The 20,066-nt window shown below is 43.1% G+C and overlaps 1 protein-coding gene across 3 annotated transcripts in view; it reads left to right on the top strand.

The window, feature by feature from the left end:
• Positions 1-20,066, top strand: part of IQGAP2 (IQ motif containing GTPase activating protein 2) — a 131,050-nt gene that overhangs the window by 9,943 nt on the left and 101,041 nt on the right. For all 3 annotated transcript variants that reach the window (XM_072859713.1, XM_072859712.1, XM_072859711.1), the window contains exon 2: positions 12,339-12,438. In XM_072859713.1, the coding sequence (XP_072715814.1) occupies positions 12,339-12,438 (100 nt within the window). The remainder of the gene's footprint in view (positions 1-12,338; positions 12,439-20,066) is intronic.

The following is a 20,066-nucleotide window of genomic DNA, read 5'->3' as shown; positions in this document are numbered from 1 at the left end:
AATTTGATGCTAACTTTATGCATGTTGTTTGTACTATGGTTGCCATAATAGTGATTGAAAGCTATCTACGCTTCCTTTATTTTAGTGGTCTTGGTATTGCTATTTCAAGTAGAATGCTTGTTTTGAGGTGTTCAAACAATGCTTCTGATATGCTCCTGATATTTTATTCATGATTGATATTTAGCATTGTCACTGTGGTGCTTTCATTAGTGGAAATGGATTCAAGGCAGCGAGGAGGCTATCCGGTCATCAGTACTTGCTGCATTAACCTAAACTTTACTTTTTGGAGTGGGCTATGGAGTAGACACAAGCAAGTAACCTGAAAAATTAAGTTCTTCAAGATGATATTGACAAAGTTTTAAGTCAGTTTAGAGGAAATAAGAATTTAGTAGAACTAATACAGTTAAACTTGTGAGTGTATGATTTGGGTGAAAATTTATCTTGTGAGTGCAGCTGTCAGTGACTTGATCTGGAAATGGCAGTACTCGGTTTATTGATAAGTTAGGAGGAACATCTGGCTCACTCCATATCTGATGATTTTGCAGTGATATGTACAGTGGTGGATGTGTCATTGCCACTCAGAGCAGTTTTGACTCTCAGTATTTAGGTACTGGATGTACTCAGTGAAAGGGTGGGGGTTTGCCTGCTCTTTTCAAACCTTGCTCAAAGGTCTGTGCTTAAAGACTTAAATCTTTTGTGCTTTTGTTGTCTTCTGTGGTTCTAACGCCTGATGATGAAGGAAAAAATAATTCTTATTACTGGGTATGTATCTAAATGAGAAATAGGGGCTGCAGTTGTCCAGAAGCAGCGTGGGCAATTGCCCTGCAAGCAATGTCTGCCTGCCTATGTGGTGTACTCCCGAAGTGACCTAGCAGGGAGCACTGGGAGGAGGTTACCCTGGAGCCAGCGGTGCCAGTTCCAATAACTCTGCAAGCACTTGCTTGCCTGCTGTGGAGTGGAGGCAGCCAAGTAGACTTCAGGTGATAACTGAGGTCATTGCTGACATGGGACTCCCTCAGAACTGGTTACCTGCACGGATACACTTAGTTTGTCTTCTTCCTGCAGGAACATATCATCTCACCCATGAAGCAGGAACAAAGAAGGTGCGTCTTCATCCCCTGTGCCTTTCTGCACCTGTGTGGACCAGCACAGTTGGCAAGGCCAAGAGGTTGTAGGGTGAGATCCTAGCTTGTGAGCCTGATGCTGCACCTCCATCCTTTTTTTTGTGGTTCCTGCTTGTGCTGGGCCATCTCAGCTGCAGAAAGAGCTGCTGAATGCACAACAGTTTGGGGAGTTGTTTCACAAGCAGCTCAGCTGCCTTCCCAGGGGAGCTGGGAATGTCAGAGGGAGGGCAAGAACTGCCATACTTACCATACCTGTATGTTGATGTTCTGCATCATATAGCATTTCTTTGTTCTTGTGAATTTTAAGCCATTTTTTGTGTTAAAATTGTTCAATCTCATTCTATGGGTCTGTATGTGCAAACTAAATTTTCAGATGTAGTATCCCTAATGCTTAAGTTTTTTTTCTCCCCACTAAGATTAAAAAAAGCCATTGTGCCTGTAAATCAAAGAATTTGAATTACAAACTTCAAAGATATTGTAACTGTAATAATTATTTAGGAACAAAAAGCAAGGCAGTCAGAGGGAAACGTGTTCTCCAAGTTTAAGGCTGCAAACCTCATGGCATGCATATTTTTCTTTTTTATTCACATGCTTGTGTTTGTATCTTGAAGGGAAAATGTGCTGCAGCACTTCAGGTATTTTCTGGAGCTCCTTTCACAGTATGGAAGGAGTGAAGCAGATGATTTGTTTGGACCTTGGTAGAAGGGCTCTGCAACAGACTGGCTGGGGAAGGAGCAGGGGGTGATAAACTGTCGAAGGAAGAATTAATACCAGATGTCAGGGCTGAGGGTTTCTACACTGCAGTCTTTCTCATGGTGATTTCAAATTTACTCAGTGCTTAAGTGATGGTCTTGCTTATGGCTTTTTCTAGACAGGTGTTTCAGTCCTTCTGAGTCTATGGTTCAGACCCTGAGACTCGTGTAGCTCTTGTCCGAGTTACTCAGTGACACTCAGACACAGCTTTCTCCTCAGATTCTCTTTGTCTTTCACTCCAGTGTTCCTGCTTGTCATCCTCCTGTTCTGTTCTTTAAGCTACACCTTACCACATTTCTTCCAGCTGGTTACTGTACTGTGAGTTTGCTGGTAGGAAGCTTTTTGATGTCAGCCTCCCAGTGATCTGAATATTGAATCCATTTGGCAACTGTTCCCTTCCAAATAATATTGTGCTGGACTTCTTTCAGGAGGTGTGAGGGGCTCTTCCCTTCCATTCACTCACTCCCCCTGTCCCTCTTGTTCTTGTCTTCTTCCTTTCTCACAGCAAAAAGTAGCCTCCAGGTAGTAGATGTTTACTACAAGTGTATCTATAAATCACTGTTCTGGTCTCATAGTGTAATGCAGATGAGCTTTTTGACACTTTCAAGATTGAAAAAAATCGGACAAGGTTCTGATTTAGCCAAAAATCCTGTGCAGCATTTGCAGGGCGTTATCTTAATTGGTTACTGCTTAAATGGCCGTTGGTCTTTTGAATTTCTACCAAAGAATAACGACAGTGACCAAAAACCTTAGTGTTATATTATTTCTCGTGGACTTCAACTAGTTTGCGTTTTGGTGAAGCATCAGTGCCTCTTGTCAGACATGCTTAGCTTCTTCAGTTCCTAGGGTCCACCTATGCCACTGTAAGCCTTGTACTTTATTCTGGTCCTGCATGTTGGCTAAGATGTCTCAAACAACTTAATTAGGGTGATCTTAGCTGCTGTTTGCACAGCAGAACATCTAAACTTGCAGCAGGAGTGCAATAGAGCCATGGTCAACATCAACATGTGCAAACATGAGGGGTGGACAAACCTGAATTTGGGTTTCCTGCTGCCACTGTGATGAGTTCAGTCTGCGCCCTGCCCTTCCTACCAATGCTCTCCAGCCCCTCTTTCCTGTTTGTCCCCTCTGCTTCTCCGGTGGCTTTCTGCCCCGTACTTGATCACAAATGTTTATGGGTGGGGTTGTGGCCACAGGCGGCTGTGGTGGTGGTGTGACTACATGTAATGGAGGTTGCCTTTGGGGTTCAGCAGAAGGCTGCAGGCATCTCTCCTTTTGCTGTTAACTTGTTGTGCCTCTGCTTCCAGCTTCCAGCTCCATGTGTAGGGATGAATGCCTTTCAGATGAGCTTTTCACCCTTTTTGGGTAATCTTCAAGGTATTTTACCCTCTACAAATCTCTCCTCCTTTTATGTAGGTGTGCGTATGCATTTGACTTATTGATATACCTGCAATTCTTTTCAGAGAAAAATGAAATATAAAGTTTCTAATGCTAGAAATAAATTTGATGGCATTTGTAGACCAGAGACTTAGCATTTTTCTTCTGACTAAACCCAGTTACAGGGTTGATACTGAGGTGTGCTGTAGATGCTAACATTTTTCTATGTCTTTCATAGTTGAGTAGTGTATTTTACTAGCCTGGCAATATTACACTGTCCTTTTCATTATTTAATTTACATTCTGCTTGTGTTAAGTTGAACTGAGGCCACAGTAGGTGAAATGTAAGAAAATAGAATCCATATGGTAAAATTTCGGCTCTTTTATTGAAGATTGTTAATGTATATTGCTAATAAAAAGCAAACAGGTTAAAGTAATTCTAGTGAAATGAACGGAGCAAATGGCAAATGTGTCAAAATACATGGAATTCAAATAACAAGTTCTTTATTTAAAAAAGCAGTGAACATATAAAGCTGACAGAGGAACCTTTCACGCTTTACTATTTGTTTCCTCATGAATTAACCTCTGGAGAAGGAAAGCCCATTGGAAATTCCTGCTGGAATGTGCAATATTATTTTGAATGCCTCAAGCCTCCAGTGATGTGCTAATCTGACCAACCAGCCTTTCAAAAAAAATTGCCTCTTTTAAAGGCCACATGAAAAATATCATTCTTGCTGTAAGCATGTGGAAACCAAGCAAACCTTTCAACCAGACTGACTACTTACCAGTGTAGCCTTTTCCAAGCTGCGTCCAAGCTTGGCCCTGTTAATGGCTTTTGGACTAGGCAAAGGAGATAGGATGGCCTGTAAGGGAAAGAAATAACTTGTAATTTCTTTGAACACCAGTAAGTAACTGGTGTTCACTGCCTCTTCAGGATCCACCGGTCTGAGTGTTTCCCTAGGCTTGCAACTTTTTTAGGAATGTAGACTGAGGGTTTATTAGCAAAGAGTTTTAAGATGGTCCTGGGTAGTTTATAGAAAGGATCCAGAATTTTAAAGGTGTTCTTTGAGCCCCTGAATCTTGGGGAAACCTGTTGTGCCTTGAGGTGAAAGTAGGAAAGTACACAAAGCTAGAAAAGTACACAAAGATAAAAAGTTACAATTTTATTAAGGACTTATGTGAAGTATTGCTGGAAACAGTGATACTGACAGTTAAGTATAGGTGGAAGTGGTTGGGCAATAGGCTGATAAACTGCATTTCATGTTTGTAATTGTAGATGGCAACACCTGAAGCTAACTGAGGTCTTTTGGAGTTGGATTTTCATATACTTCCTTCAACTCCATTACTTTGTCTCCTTGTTATTCCAAACATAGAGAACAATTATACTGAAGTTAAGATAAAATGAACCATGTTATTTTTCTGCACAAGGTTAAAGGACTCTAGCAGAAAAGAGGTGGCCATGCTCTGGTATCATTATACAGTAAGATGTCAGAACTACTTAATGTCTTTTGATGTATTGCTTCTACTAAAGTCTCACTTGATGGTATTGTAGAAAGCCTGAAGTTTAAAAGTAGAGTAAAGCATGTGTATACCTATAAGCAGAAAATTGAATGTTAAACATTCTGGCAGTACATGTGGTCATTTGCTGACTGCCAAAGCTATCTTGTGTCTGTGTGGTTAAAAGACTTCTAAACTTTGTGAGAATTCAAGTATCTTGAGACATGTCTGAGGAGTCCCACAGACTTCTGCCAATGTTGGCGCTTGACAGACTGTGAAATCAAGCAGTTTTGACACTTGGCTCCAGGAGCAGGGGCTGTGGTTGCTGTTGCATCACTGTCCCCTCAGTATGATAGTCCTAAGGTCCATGTATTGTAATAATGCTCAGTCTCTGTAAATGGATGTGGTTGGACTTGCAGTAGCAGGTACATAAGACTGCAATAAGGTCTTTTTAAAGTAAATGGGGGGAGGAGGACTCAGAAGGGTGAATGAGGCTCTATGAGAAGGCTCAAGGGAAAGACTGGTTTAGCAAACAATTTTAATTTTACATCAGGATGTCTTTTCATTGGACTTCCGTTGTCAACACTCCCATGCTAATGGTGTGTGTTTGTTTTCCCTGTTTGTGCAGTGCCTGGCAGTGAGATCTGGTCCAGAGCAGTGGCCCTGTAGATCCTGTGTGATCCTTGTGAGTGCAGATAATGTCTGCCTGCTGACTAGAAGATGCATGTGTATTTCTGTATGAAAATCTGATCCTGCATGCTTAGGAGAGTGTAATAACTAGATTAGGAGAGACATAGTCATTTTGAAGAGAGGAGGAGAGTAGTTCAATGTTGGAAAAGTTTGAAAAATGTCATATTGAAAAGCCTTATAATTTAATAAAGTGAATTACTCTAATAAAGTGAATCTGCTCTCCAAGTTCACAGCTGTGGTAGGTTTTTGAGTGCTTGCAGTGTTTGCCTTTGTCCAGAGCCCTTTCTTGGAGCAAATGTTCAGGGAATGGACTGAATTCCCTTAACTAGAGCCATAGAAAAAGGCTCAGGCCATCTGGTTTTATTGTTGTGGGACATGCACTAGCTGCTTGTGACTGTGCTCTTTGACAGAGGAAGTCTAAAGAAAGCTGTTTAATCAGAGCCTTAAATTTTTCATCCAAAGGTAATGTCTTCCAGCATAACAATAGACCTGAAGGTACTAAATACCTTAATAACAGAACACCTGTAATAGGTGTTTGGTGCTGTAAAGCCATTTTTTTCTTAGTAGCCTACTGAATTATCTCTGTTAACATAGTTAAAGTTAGCATATTTTTTTCTGCATATTTAACAAGCTGTTGCATTGGATATCTGCAAGTTGATATTGGGAGTGGAGGTCAGGAGGGAACTCCTTCTGCCTCTGTAGCTTTGAGCAGTGCTTTTTCTGATATCTGTACATGTAATCCTGTCCGTGTATTTTCCAGCTGCCTGGCAGGGCCGTAAGCTCCTGCCCCACTGCAGTGAGGGCAGCCCAGGTAGCAGCGAGCTTGCCTCAGAGAGCATTGCCAGCTCAGACCTGCTCCAGTTATGGGGGTTGGCTGGTGCTGCATTGGTGCAGTAGCAGCACCTGAATTGCCAACCTAGGAGTGACCACACAGAGCTGAACTGTGCTGGGCATGCACCCCTGGGGTGCTGGGTACATGAAAGTACAAGTTTTACTAGGAATAAAATATGGCACTGAATTTATTGGCCTCTTTCACATTAGGACAAAATAGTTATATGCTGTCATATAACCAAAGGTTTTAAGTCACCTTGACCATCTAAAATGCAACTAGCTTTTTCTTGAAACTACAGCACTGAAGTGTGATGGCAAATGTTTCATGTTCGCAGCTTGTCCTCACGGTACAGGCAGACATAAATGGGATGCTGCCTAGAGCCTGCTGTACTGGGCTCAGCTTTCACCGTTGCTGGCTATGGCCAGCAAAATGTCAGTCAAGAGTTTTTATGCAAGAGGGGCTCAGCTTTTGTTTTTGTGTTTTCAGCTGTTACAGCATGGCTCTGTTAAATGCTTTTCAGTGTGCTAATACTGGGGATGTGGGGTTGGGCTCAGGTGGAGGAGGCAGGAAGGTGTGAGGGCGGGATATGCAGAATTTGCAGAATTTCTCGCCAGTGGACTGGAGCACTGCCTTGTGTTACCTACTATGTGGCCAGGATGGCACACAGCTGGGACTGCCAAATGTGGTTTAGCTAATGTTTAACTCGCATACGCTGGTGAAAAACTTTTATTCTAGCATTTTACAGTATTTGCTCATGTATCTCTTCTCCCTCAATCCTGACTTTACAAATTCTTTTCTGTCACCATAAGAGGATTTTGTTCTTTCTGTCCTCTGTTATGTCCTGTGTATTGAGCTTTGCTCTTGTGGTGCCAAAAGAGCCACCCTCCTCCTTGCTCACGTCTCACTTTCCATGGGAAAAAGTCTCTGGTGGCAGGAAATTGAGGGGGATTGGCCCAGGGAAATAAAAGCCTCTGTTCCTTTCTTTGCCTTCTTCAGTGTAAGAAGTCTTTTAGTATGTTTGTGGCAAATGCCTTTTTAAAGGGTCTGCCTGCTAGAAGCAGCCACGTGCTGTTCCTGAGCTGTTGCAGATAGTCATATGTTTGAGTGCAAATGAATGACCAGGAAGCCTTAAATGCTGCTGTAGGTTTTGCAGGGTTTTTTCCAGCCTCAGTTTAAGATAACAAAAACTGTCTGTTTGGGGAATTGTTATTCCTGAATAACTTAGAATTATGCCTTGTAAAGTGTTCTATAAATTTGCATTCAGAAGTTAAAACAAACATTACTTTTCCTTACATGGTCTTTGGTTATGTATTATAGAAGTTCCAAGTTTAGCTTAATTTAAAAATACAATCCATGGATCCACGGGCTCATTTGAAAATTGTTGCAAATTAGGTGTAAAACACCTCTTATTAAATGTCATCTCAAGTATAAATATACTAATGGGAGAGATCCGGCAAGCTCAGTGTTGGTGTGGATTATCTCTGTGACCCTGGGACCTCCAAAATCCTTGCCATGGTTGTGATAAGAGGGTTAACTCTGAACTTGGGCAACATTTACACAGCCAGCACTTGTTCTTAAAATTCTTGTGTAAACTGAGCATATCTTATGTGAACCTGAAGTTTTGAATCTCTTTCCAGACACTGTTAGTAAGGTCATGGCTCCAGTGGCTCTTGCACACCCGGGCTGATTACTGGTTTCAGTAATTATATTGCAGCTTCAGAAGTGGTGGCCCTATTTCTGAAAACTTACTCAAATCCAGAAAGTTGAAATGCTATTAATGCTGAGTCAGACTCAGTAATATGCTGCTTGTGCCACGTTGACTGTAGGTGCATGGAGCACCTTGGGTTGCATTGGCAGCAGCCCTGTGGTCAGCAGCTGAGAGAGCTTCAAGTATTTGAACAACTGGGGTGGCTGTCTTGGATCAGGGATCATCAGAAAGTTTTTGCAATCCATAACCAAACCCCAAACATCCACTAGTCCTAGCTACTGCCTTGCCTGTTCTTCTGCTTCCTCTGTGATGGTGGTACACAAGACAAATATTTCAGACAAAGATGAGAGTGGACGTAAGTGCGATACATTAGCTGATGGAAGACGCTCAGGTGTCAGTGTATGAACACATCCTGGCAAACAGACTTATTTTTGTGAGAAATATGTGGAATGAGAATACTTAAGAAATTGCTAGTAGAATGTGACTTTATTTCCATTGAATCAATTGTGGGAAGAATTCATTTAGACAATTCTTGCATCATACTGAGTGTCAGAATAAGTCTATTCTCATGTTTGTTCAAAATTAGGTGTGGCAATTTAAGCTTTAGTATTGCTTGCTGCTCCATGCAGTGTTTCCTACACACTCTTCCTTTAGTGTTTTTCCATGAAGGATTATCTATAATGAGGGAACTTGGTGTCTTAGCACATGTGCTTTGTATGCATTGACCATTGGCTAACAGGGTGGCAACATCTAAAATGAATTGAAAGTGAGAGCTTTTAGGCTAGCTACACTGGCATTTTTATTAGTTCTTGTCAGTAGTCCAGACATACTCTTAACATTCCCTCTTTGAGGGAATATTTGATATTTTTCCTCTTAATTCCAAATCAAAAGTCACAAAATTGATGAACTGAATCATAAGATGTTATTTTAGATGCCTTTTTTTCCTGTATAGCTTCTATGTAGTGTGCATGTGCCTTGTTCTGTGGCATTTGGATCTTTTCAGCTGCAACATTGTCTGCCTGGATCCTGCTTGGCCTTACCAGCAGGCTGGAGATCTTCAGGAGAAGCCCAGCCCTGCTTACTCTGCCCCGTAACAACCTTTATCACAGAACTCTTCCCTTGTGAGTTGAGCACTGTCAAGAAGTTACCAATACAGCAGAGTTGTGTTTATTCTTTCATCAATCTCCCAGTCTTCTGGCTAACACTTGTCCTGTTAGCCACAAAGACTGAGCTTTCTGTCTTCAAACCAAGCTCGTTTGTGTGTTGAACTTGATGTAGCTGGATTGATGGATGCACTCACAGGGTGTTTGTCTGAAGTTGTGGAAAGCTATATGCAGGGCTCTAGTCAAACTGAAGCCTGTGCCAAAATATATTACAGTAGATTAGACTTTAAGGACCCCAGTCTTCAAAGCAGTTTCCTCTGCAGCTCAGTCCTGGGGCCTCCTCTATTCTGCAGGTTGTCATTGCTATTTCTAAAAGTGTTTGTAACCGCTTATTTGATGTGATAGCACTGTCGCTTTGAAGCCAGTATGTGCTGGAGGGCAAAGCGTGTAATCAGTCATATCGGAAGCCGGTGTTGCAAGAGAATCCTCCCAGCGTAAGCACTGTAGGTGTTGGCACTCCCTGTGCTCTGCCTTTTTGGTGCTCAGATATTCAGCCCAGAAACAGCAGCTTTGGCCCTGGCAGGAAAGAAGCCTAATTTCCTACCTGTGAGCTGCTGATACAGTATCTCTTCTAGAAAGGATCTGGGTTCTCCACTTTTCAGTGTCTACAACTTACTCGTTCTCACCTCTTGCCCTTTTCCCTCATTATTGGAGGGTTTCCTAAGCAGAAGAACTATTACAGTCCCACGATATCTGTCAGTGACTTCATCTACCCTCTGAATCAATCTTTGCAAATTATTTTAATGAGGGATTTGAGGCTGGCCAGGGCTGCTTGATCTGGGATGTCCTTGTTGAGGATGGGAGGGACCTGTGGATGTGTAGATCCAGGACTAGATTGTAAAGCATTAGTGTTATTCAGGTAAATTCCTAGACTGATACCTATCAAATGGGTTGTGTGGTTTTCTTACTCCTACTTTCAGACAAGCTGCCTTTTTTGCTGCTTTGCTTAATGGCTCTGAGTTGTGTTTGGAGGGCAGGAGTAAATGGCTGTTTAATGAGCTAAAAGGAACAGTGCATGGGAGCTGTGTTGTGGAGGATGAAGGCTTGGTCTGGTATTGGCTGTCCCATCCTGGTCTATGGGGCCATAGTCTACTAGGATGGTCAGCTGGGCTCCTCTGATGGCACTTGTCTTCATCTGTGGGGCTCTCATAGCTGAGGGAGAGCTATGATGTTTGAAAAGTGGCCCTAGAGCCCAATGTCACAAATAATAAAGTGATATGTTACATTTCAGCGTGGTGGCTCTTCAATACTTCTCCCTCACTCTGGGGAGCCAGGACCCTTCCATAGCAGAGGAGCTGTGTCAGGGAGTGGGAGCAGCCTGTCCTGGACATGCTGATGGTGGCGTGGGCAAGAGCAGCAGTAGACAAGCCTCCATGGCCAGTTTGCCAGGCTGAGTGTTTTACCACCTGCATCTCATGTTTGCCTCCAAACTAATGTTTTGGTTCATAGTGAGTGGTGACCTGATTACAGTATCTGGGAGCTCCTTTTAGAGTGAGTCATGCTTATTGGAGTTACCAGACTTAAAAGGGGCTCAGAGCAAGACACTTATTTGTTTTATCAGTGTATGAAACTTCTGGGTAATTAGGAAGAGCCACCTTAAAAGCAAAGGAAGATGACAGATATCAATGCTTGTGGTGATTAAAACTGAAACTACAAAGCTTAAAGCAGCTATATGATACATTAACAAATGTGTGGTAGCAATCCAAAACGTGGGTGAGTAGTGTCATTTCTTTTGTGTCCTCAGTAAATGCATGTGGGATTGTTTCTGTGTTGGTTTTTTTTTTTGAGGTACAGCCTTCAAAGTATGCATGTACTTGTAAAGCCCAGCTTCTTGCTTTATTATAGTGCCTTTTACTTGAGTTGCCTGTATCAGCTACTGGAAGGTGTTTACCCACTACATGAGGCAGCTGTGTCAGGGAAATGATGAAAACCTGCTCGTGGCATGTGCAATCTCTGTGGCAGTTGAACTAAAAAAGCGTCTCACAGTGCATTTGAGGAGGAGAGGGGCCTGTGGTTTTTTTACTGAGGATGCATCTTGATGTTCTTAGCTAACCAGCTTGTGGCCTGCCACAGAGAGTGGCTGGCCCAGCCCTGTGTTTTCGTCCTCTCCCTTGTGCCTGCACCAGCATGCCCGCAGGTGTGCAGCAACGCAGATGAGGGACCTGATCTTCCTAGAAGCATGTCTCTTCATAGCTGTCGCTCTTTGGTGAGGGCTGCCCCCTGTTCTGGTTTCCTGATGCAGCTGCGGGATTGCCAGCTCTGACACGAGAGATGATGGGAGTGCGTGGCTGGGAAACACGAGGGAGGGCAGGGCCAGCTCTTTCGGCAGCCGCTAGCACAAATAGGGTATCATTTTGACAACTGGCTTATGCTGAGGGTTGTTTCCAAAAGCTTCACATGCTGTGATTGAAACTCAGCCAGAAGTTAGCACTACTGTATGATCCTTCAGATTCATTGCTAGAAACATTTGGAAGAATGGCAGGTTTGCTCACAGAAGCCCTCTGTACCCTACAAAGAGAGGGAGACCAGTCATGGGGTAGCAGTTGTTAATAACCAGGGTCGTTTGCAGCTGGAGATGTGCACAGAGTCATCCTTAATAAGCTGGGAGAGTGCTTTTATGGGAGGTGATGCAGTTGCAGCAGTAAGTAGGGGTGTGAATGGCACAGCTTGCTCACTTGACTACAGCCCTCAACAGCCCCATCAGTGGGAGGCAGCTCAGTCTGTCAGTCTCGCAGGCTGCTGAGGCTGCAGCTGGTTCCCAAGTTGCCCTTGAGAAATGTTTGCAGTGCAATGTTGTCTTTGTCTCTACTGCTGAGGCTCTGCTTAGCACAGGGCTTCCTCTGAGCTTCCACATGGAGTCCTCAAACTCCTCTGAGGATGTGTAAGCTGAAACTCTGCTGGCTCCCAGCCTCAACCCTATGTGTCTGAGTGCTCCATCCTGCCCCCAAACCAGGCAATGGACAAAGAGCAATACACGCTTGGTTTTAAACAAGTGAAACTTGAGGAATTCACTGTACAGAGAACAGCATCTTCTTGATGATCTAATCTTTGTGCACCATGCTATAAAAGGCATATTTTGAGGAAGGATGGCTATTTTAATTTCTCTTCCGCAGTAATTTGCCTAGGTTCTCAGTAAAATTGCTCTAACAATCATGCCCGACTCATGTGTAACTTGATATGGGTTTCTGTTCGCAGCTATTGTCGACGATGAAAGGCTTTCAGCGGAGGAAATGGATGAGAGGAGGCGTCAGAATATTGCTTATGAGTATCTGTGCCACTTAGAAGAAGCAAAAAGGTAAGTAAATGAAAGCACACTTATACCTGGCCTTTAAGCAGAGAAGTTCAGGCCTGTTGCGTTCACAAGCATTGTAACTTTTAAGTCAATTTCTTGAATTACTTGGGTTAACTTAATGTTGGAGTTTTATAGCATTCAATATGAGAAACTAATGCCCAACGTGAAAAGTTTAATTCAAAGAAGGATTTAGAAATAATCACAACACTGTCCTCAGAGTTACTGCAGTGACCATCTTCAATGAAAGTAGGGGCTGGGTACTAAAACCTAAGGCTGTCGTTTTGTGATAAGCTGAGTCAGGCCTATGTGACTAACTGGGGAAAGTCTTTTGTTTCTGGCTGTGTGGCCGTGCTCCCTTCTGGGCGCTAGTGCCTGTGGAGTGACTCAGATTGCTAAGATGGCAGAAAATCACCTGGGCTCTTCCTGGGTTAATGGTCCATATAATCTCAGTGTTTCAATGGTAAGTGCAGGTAGGGCAATAAGGTAACCTGGACTCTGCTCTTCCTTTAGTTCCTCTAACCCATTGGTCAGGAGTACTCATCTCTTGAAGCGACAGCCTGTGATGAAGCACTAATCTGCAAGTGCACAGGGATTTTTATCACCTTTGTGCAAATGTACTGTGCTATGTACACTTCATTCTCAAAACAAATATTCAATAATATTTTCATAATTACTAAGCAAGGAAACAAGGTGCAATATCCTTGTGCTTTTGGAGTAGCTTGAAGTGCTGCTATTATCGTATGTAAGAGCACATTTTACATTCAGTCTGGTCAATTTTTCAGATGCCTGTTGCACTCTATCTATTGCCATGGGCATCATTGGTAAGTGTCTTGCTTCTGCTCTGTATTTGTTGATGATGGTGTTTTTAGTCCTAAACTTTAGTTGGATGACTTTCCTAGGAATTTCTGTAGAGAAAAAGAAACTCTGATTAGCAGTGCAAGCTGGGAAACCTCAGTGCAATGACAAACCATAGGATCTTTAGAATGGAGTAACCCAGCATATTTCAGTCAGGAATCAACCATAAAACAGTGGCCTGGGCTTTGTTTCCAGACTGTTGCCCTCACCATCGCTGTGTGGCACTGACAGTTACCTATTTAGGAGTCGTGGGGCAGCTAGCTGCCAATGATCTTGTCCTAGGGGAGTTATAAAAATCAGCCATTCTTACTTCCTATTCACTATGGTGTCCCATTTGCTGTAGCAAACATTGTCTCTTTTGCTCTTTCTTCCTCTTTCCATGGCAGAGCGATTCCCCATTCACATATTTAAGGTGGCAAGTGTCTTACTGCTGCCAGAGGACTGTCCTGCTCCACGTGCTCCTGTTGCCTCCATCGTGCAGTTGCAAGAGATTGCCCTTGGTCAGCTGACTCAGCTTGCTGTGCTGGCAGGAAATTCGTAGCTCTCTTGCTTAGTTAGTTTTCTAGTGGTTTAGTGAGCTGACTAGTCTGACCAAGGGGTCAGAGGAGAATCAGTGCTGGCAAGAAGGGGATGGGGTACAGCCACACACTTGAGAAGAGGGGAGGGAGCAGGTCTCCATCTCACTTGCTGAGAGGTTAGATCAGCTCCGCCATCTCAGGAAACCTCAGTGAGTCAAGCTTTGATTTTACTCAAAGTTCCTCCTTGGTTTGTTGCAACTCTCCTACCTGCTGCCTTCTGGCAAGTTAGGAATAACAATTAGTCTCCAAATCCAGCCTTTTCTATTACTATTATATCTTCCTGGCTTTTTTCACTCTCCTCCCTTCCCAGGGCTAGTTGTCACTTTGAACCCAAGTCATCTAGTTCGTTTGAAGCATCTCTACATATTTCACAAGGAAATGTGAAGCTATTTTTACAATTAATGACTTAAATTAGCATCTGCTATGAGTAACCCCCTGCTCTTCCTTGTATCTATTTTCATATGCATTTGTGTCATTAGCAGTTTTCTAGAAGAAACACTCCTTTAGCTCTGCCAGCAGGTGAAGGGACTTTGCAGCCAGAACAGTCACTCCCAGGGCTGTTAGGTACCTGAAAGCATTTCTGGATCTCAGTTCAGAAAATTGGAACTTACTGGCCAATGTTCATGGCCAATGCTTGCTACTGCATGAGGTGGGGATGAGTGCTGCAGTGTAAGGAGCCTTGTGCTTCCCTCGCCAAGGGGTTGGGTTGTCACAGGAGGAGCTGATGCAGTAGCCCAGCTCTGCTGAATGTCCTCCTCCTGTGCCTCAACACACTGATTCCAATCCGTGTTAGGGAGGAGAGGGTGGTGAAGGCTCTGGGGGTGCTCTCGGGTGGTCAGAGCTGCTGTGGCGGAAGAGAGGGCAAGGGAAACTTCTCCATTCACAGCAAACTGTTGGGATAATTCAGTTGCACCATGAGACTTTGCCCCAAGATGGACTCTTACTAATGTGAAAACAACCGAGCAATGAACACATACAAAAAACTTGCAGAAACAAGCAGAAATGCCTGTGTCTCATAGCTGTGTAGCCCCTAGCCCTGCTTCTTCAAGAGGCGAGTAATGCCATCCAGTGGGACCAGGCTAGCGGCAGGGATAAGCTGAGGTGACGAAGGTGCACGGCTGCATTCTCCCCAGCCCCGACCTGGTAAAACAGCAGCATGAGAAAATACCGTACGTCTTCTCATTGCATGGTTATGGCCCTCTCTGTGTACTTGATTAGGGGTGAAACATGTTGATGTGCTGTCTGTTCTGTACTTGCATGGTTATAGCATTTTTTTTGTCACAACAGAGCCTGAACAAAACTGGGGACTCTGGAAAGAGAGATAGCAACCTCAGAGGGAGCAACAGTGTCGTAATTCAAACTGCAGCAGAACAAGACCGGCACAAGCTTGGGAGGCTTGGGTGTAGGGTGCACGCTACTGTGGCAGCACATGATGGGTCTGGCCCTTCAGCTGTTCTGGGGGTGCAGTTTTGCAGCTGGTGCCAGCTGATGGATCAGCTTTTGCTGCTGTTGAATGGAGAGGTCCCAGCTGGATGCTCTCCCCTGCTCCCCAGCACTGGAGCAGCCCCCTTGGGATGCACAGGGCCCCCTCCCCAGCTGTGTGCTTGTGGAGGTAGGGCTGGGTTGGAGGAGCTAGGATAGTGCCTTTGGCCCCAGGTGCTGCAGCTGGTTGTGAAACCACCCAGAGCTGTCTGCTGTCTGCTTGCTCCCAGCAGTGCCCTGCTGGGCAAAACCTGGGAGTGGGAACTGCCTCTCTGACATATTTGATTTCTCTTTACTGTTGCAAGCTTTTTTCCTTCTATAAAACCTGAATGCATGGAGAGGATTTTTTTAGTATTCAGGATACTATAGATAGCAATGAAAATAGACTGAAATGAGTAAAGCAAGGTGAGTTTCTCCATTCAGCTGGCAGCTGCTAACTGACAGTAAATACTGTTTCGGCTAATCAGCAGTGTGCAAACACAATGTGTTTTGGCCCATATTGAAGAGTAAGAAATACTGAAATAAGCAATAAATAGCAAAAGATTGGGGCAGAGCATGGTTTTATATACAGCACTATGGCGGGAGTTATGTTTTTTTCTTGCCATATTTGTAATCAAAATATTATTTTATAGCAGCTCTACATTTTGAAATGCCAGAGTTAATTAAAAGGGTGAAGAATGTTTACTTTCAGCTGCTTTTCAGACCACTGTTTGCACACTTACTTCCTGTAGCCCAGCTTTAATAAAAACTTTCCAAGTTTAACATGAAAGAAGAATCCTGTTGCTGGTAGCTGATGCTTCTGCAAATACCTTCTGTGCTAGGCACAGTCTGTTATATGTATACAGCATAGGAAATTGTTTTTTAAACACAGTGAGCAGGCTTGTAATATCTGCAGAGGTCAGTAATGTTTGAATAGGGTGTTATATGTAATAATGGAGAAAAAACATTTTGTTCTGTTAAATTGCTGGTGCATTTCTACCCCAAATCACACATTTGATAAATCAAGTTTTTGGTTGCTCATATGTCATTTGGTTTATTACTTTTGTCTTTAATGAGATTTTATTTCATATTAAAAAAGTAGAGAAAAATGGATAGCCTCCAGTATCCTTGAACTCCTGAGAAGAATAAAATCAAGAATAAGCAATTAGGAGTAGGGATATACTAACTTCAAGCAATGTAACCATGGGTGCCTCAAACAGAAGCTCTCCAGAGGCTACAGGAATACATTTCCAGTATCACTTGGGAAATTCTTCTGTTAAATAACAAAGGCTTAAGGTGGGCATGAACAGCTGTGTTGCAAGCCCTAATGTCTTATTGGATTAGGTTAATTTTAATGGATAAAATTTACCGCAAAATCCTCCTTTCCAAAGATTATCTTTGTAATACCCAGAACATCAGATTCTGCCTTGATTTGGCTTTTGTTGTTGCTTGTCTCTTTGCAGATATGCGTTTGGCTACTGTAAATGATGATACAGATTTGAGGGCTTTTAAACCGGGATTGAAGTTTTGGCATATAATGCAAACCAAGTTTACAGTAAATCTGTTGTGGCTGGCTAGGGTTATAATCATCCATAATTAGGCAGGTACTATTTCTTTTTGCTTCTTGGAAATTATACCTTCTTATGCTAAGCTTGAATTTGAACCATGGGAGGCCTCATTCTACTAACCTCGTCTCTCTCTGCATGCAATGGAATACACTTGGTTTCACAATTTATATGTTGCAATTTCATAACTGGAACTGCCAGCATTTGTCTTGTTTCTTTTTACTTTTCTTACTCAGCCATTGAATAGGACTAGAACTTGTGTGAAACACTGAAGCTTTACCTTCAACATTTGGACAATGAAGACACAGTGAAGGAAAACTATCCAGGAAATTTATTTTGAGAAGCCATTTTTTATTTTGAAAATGTAAATCCTCATTCTTTTCCAATTTCTTTACATTAGAAAATCAAATAATCAATTTTAGGTTGCAAAACCTGCCTCCTTCATTGTATTGGGTTTTATTAAATTGGTTTGCAATGGCTAGTTGCGGTATTGGTCACTGGTGAGAACAGTTGGAAGCTGCTGTGTAAAAATGTACATGCAGTTTAATATACTTAAAAGGTCAAGCCCTGAAGTGCTTAATTAGCTTCAGTTAAAGCTAACAGTTTTGCAGTACCATAGCACCATAGAAAGCTCAAGGTGCTTCAGTTGTCAGGACTGTGGGACCATGGAGGATTGCTTTGGAGCCCACCCTGTTCCTGGGGGGGTACTGAGGTCCTACAAAGACTTGATACAAGTGAATTCAGCAAGGCTATGTGCTGCTGTTTCTCCATGAGCAAAGTTGTGGTAACCATGCAGCCCTGGCAGCTCACAAGTGAATTAATGCTACACAAATGCTCTATTTTAAGTCTATTTCTTTCAGACTACAGGAAAAATCTTTAAAGTATTGTGCTTAGAGGTAAATGCATAAAACTGTAATACAGCTGTACAACTAGCTGACTATAAGCAGAAAATGTTAAAGTACTTCTTGGTAACCTGTTTTGTACGGGTTTGTCAAGAGAATAATTCTTCTGGGAGTGGAGTCTACTGACACGTTGTAGTCTATGAAGTTTTTCTCATCTCTCCCCCCTCTATCTGCCTTAAGCTTAATAAGGCACCAGTGAGAATGGCTGGCAGCAGCTCTGTAAAGGTCAAACGTTTGAAAGTAAGATGCTTCAAGAGATAAAATTCTTGGAAGAATCCTACTTAGCCAGGATATACCCGTCCCTGAAGTAGCTCAGTCCCCACAGAGGTATTAATCAGCAAGTATACTCATTGTTTCATGTTTTGATCCTTAAGGGTACTTACCTAGCAGACAGACTGCCAGCTATTGAGTTGAACAGTTTTTTGTTCCAGATAATTATACAATTGTGCAGATATGCCAGAGTTTTCATATGCAAGTGACAGTGATATCAATCCAATAATTGCTTGGATAGCGATATTTGCATATGAAAAGTCTTAATAGTAAGATCTGAAGGAGAGAGAAACCTTTGTGCTACTATGAGAGAACTCGTTTCTGTACAGGATGCATTGACCTGCTCACTGGGATGTTGAGGTAATTCATGCACATGTTATGGGTCATTGCTCAGTGTGTATAGTTGCCGGATAATGCTGCTGAGTAATGATGGATGTGACCTTTGTTTTTTTTGGAGACTAAACCATATGGCACTTATCCCATAGCATGCACTGAAGCTAACAGTACAGTTACTTCAGAGCGGTTCTCTTTCCTGAAGTTTTCCACCTTTGTTTTAGGCACCACCCTGTTGTAAGAGGACTTGTGATTTTCTTGTAATAGAAGAATGACAAGCTTGAAGCTAGTTCATGCTCTGATGCCCTCACATTGGTGTAGTTTGTAGGTTGAGCTTCACCAAGAGAGCACATGGCATTTTAATTTCTCCTTCACTTTTCCCTTTGCAACTTGGATTATCCATGGTGCAACTTGAAAGCCTGTTTGACTTTATACTCCACCTATGAGACTAACTGCTTGTCAGATCTTGTCAGAATGATGGCTTCATTTTGCACCCTGAGTAGCTCCTAGTTAATACTAAGTGTAACCTGAGGTGGCCTCACTAAGGTATCAGTAGTAGCTGAGTCATTATGGTATGGTACTGTATGGAGCACACCAAGGAGTAGGGAAGTAGGCTGCCGGGGAGGCTGGCAGGGATTCTTGCACATCACCAACCGAAACTTCCATATCTGGGAGGATGGTAAAGGGAAGCTTGAGGCTGAGTTGTGCAGGGAGAAACACAGCTGTGGGTATTAGAGGTAGCAGATGGACTTGAGGTTTGCACCTTGCCTAAGGTATTCATATGAAGTTGCTGTTGGGAAGAACCTGTGGTAGTAATTGTGGGATGGAAGGGCTTTTAGGTTTTATCCTTTGCTTAGTGTTGAAGGGTTTAACTGTTGCTCTTAACCTTTGGGTAGGTCCTTCTGCACTGTTTGGACTCTGCTCAGTAAGTCAGGGTGTAGTTCCTATTCATCTGAGAGCAGCTCAGGCCTTTACTTCCCTGCCTATTAATGATGGAATAAATTATAGTATGTGTGCCAGGGCATGCGTGCTGCATGCCCATGCCACCCGCGCTGGACTGGGTTGTAATGGTTGCATGCTGCCCTACTGGTGTAGCTGGCATTCTGCCTGGCACATATCCCATCATGCTGTAACCCTAGAGTAGCATTCAAAAAGCTTTGCTACGTGTTTGTGAGTCTGTTTGCTTTGGACCAGAGGAGGAAATTACCCGGGCTGATGGAACCTGCTTTTTAACAGCTCCCTTGCAGGAGTGTACTTTTCACATGCTGAGATCCTCCTTTCCCAACTGCCATGTCCTGGAGAGCTGTTGATCTTTGGAAGAAGTGTTTATTCAGGCTCTCGCAGAAACTGCTGTGGGGAGATGTGAATGGCTCTTCATAGATCAGAAGTGAAGCACAACTTCACTTGGTACCCTTTATAGCACTACTTTCTGTAGACCACTGCTGCTGGTGAGGAGCCCACAGGTATGTGCTGGTGAGATCTCACTGTATTGGAAACAAGAAATTGCATGTTCAGAAGAAACATGCTTCTAGAGCAGGAGGGTTTTGCTATAGCTTTGTGGATGCTAGAAATCCAGGTCCCTACGACTTGCTTAGCTACAGCTTTGGGCCTGGAGATCCTAAAATTGGTCCAGTAATAGTTCAGATTTGCGAAAGAACCAATGTGGC

The sequence above is a fragment of the Ciconia boyciana genome, chromosome 4 (assembly GCF_034638445.1).
Source record: "Ciconia boyciana chromosome 4, ASM3463844v1, whole genome shotgun sequence".
Classification (NCBI taxonomy): Eukaryota; Metazoa; Chordata; class Aves; order Ciconiiformes; family Ciconiidae; genus Ciconia; species Ciconia boyciana.
This window is presented reverse-complemented; position numbering and strand designations above follow the sequence as displayed.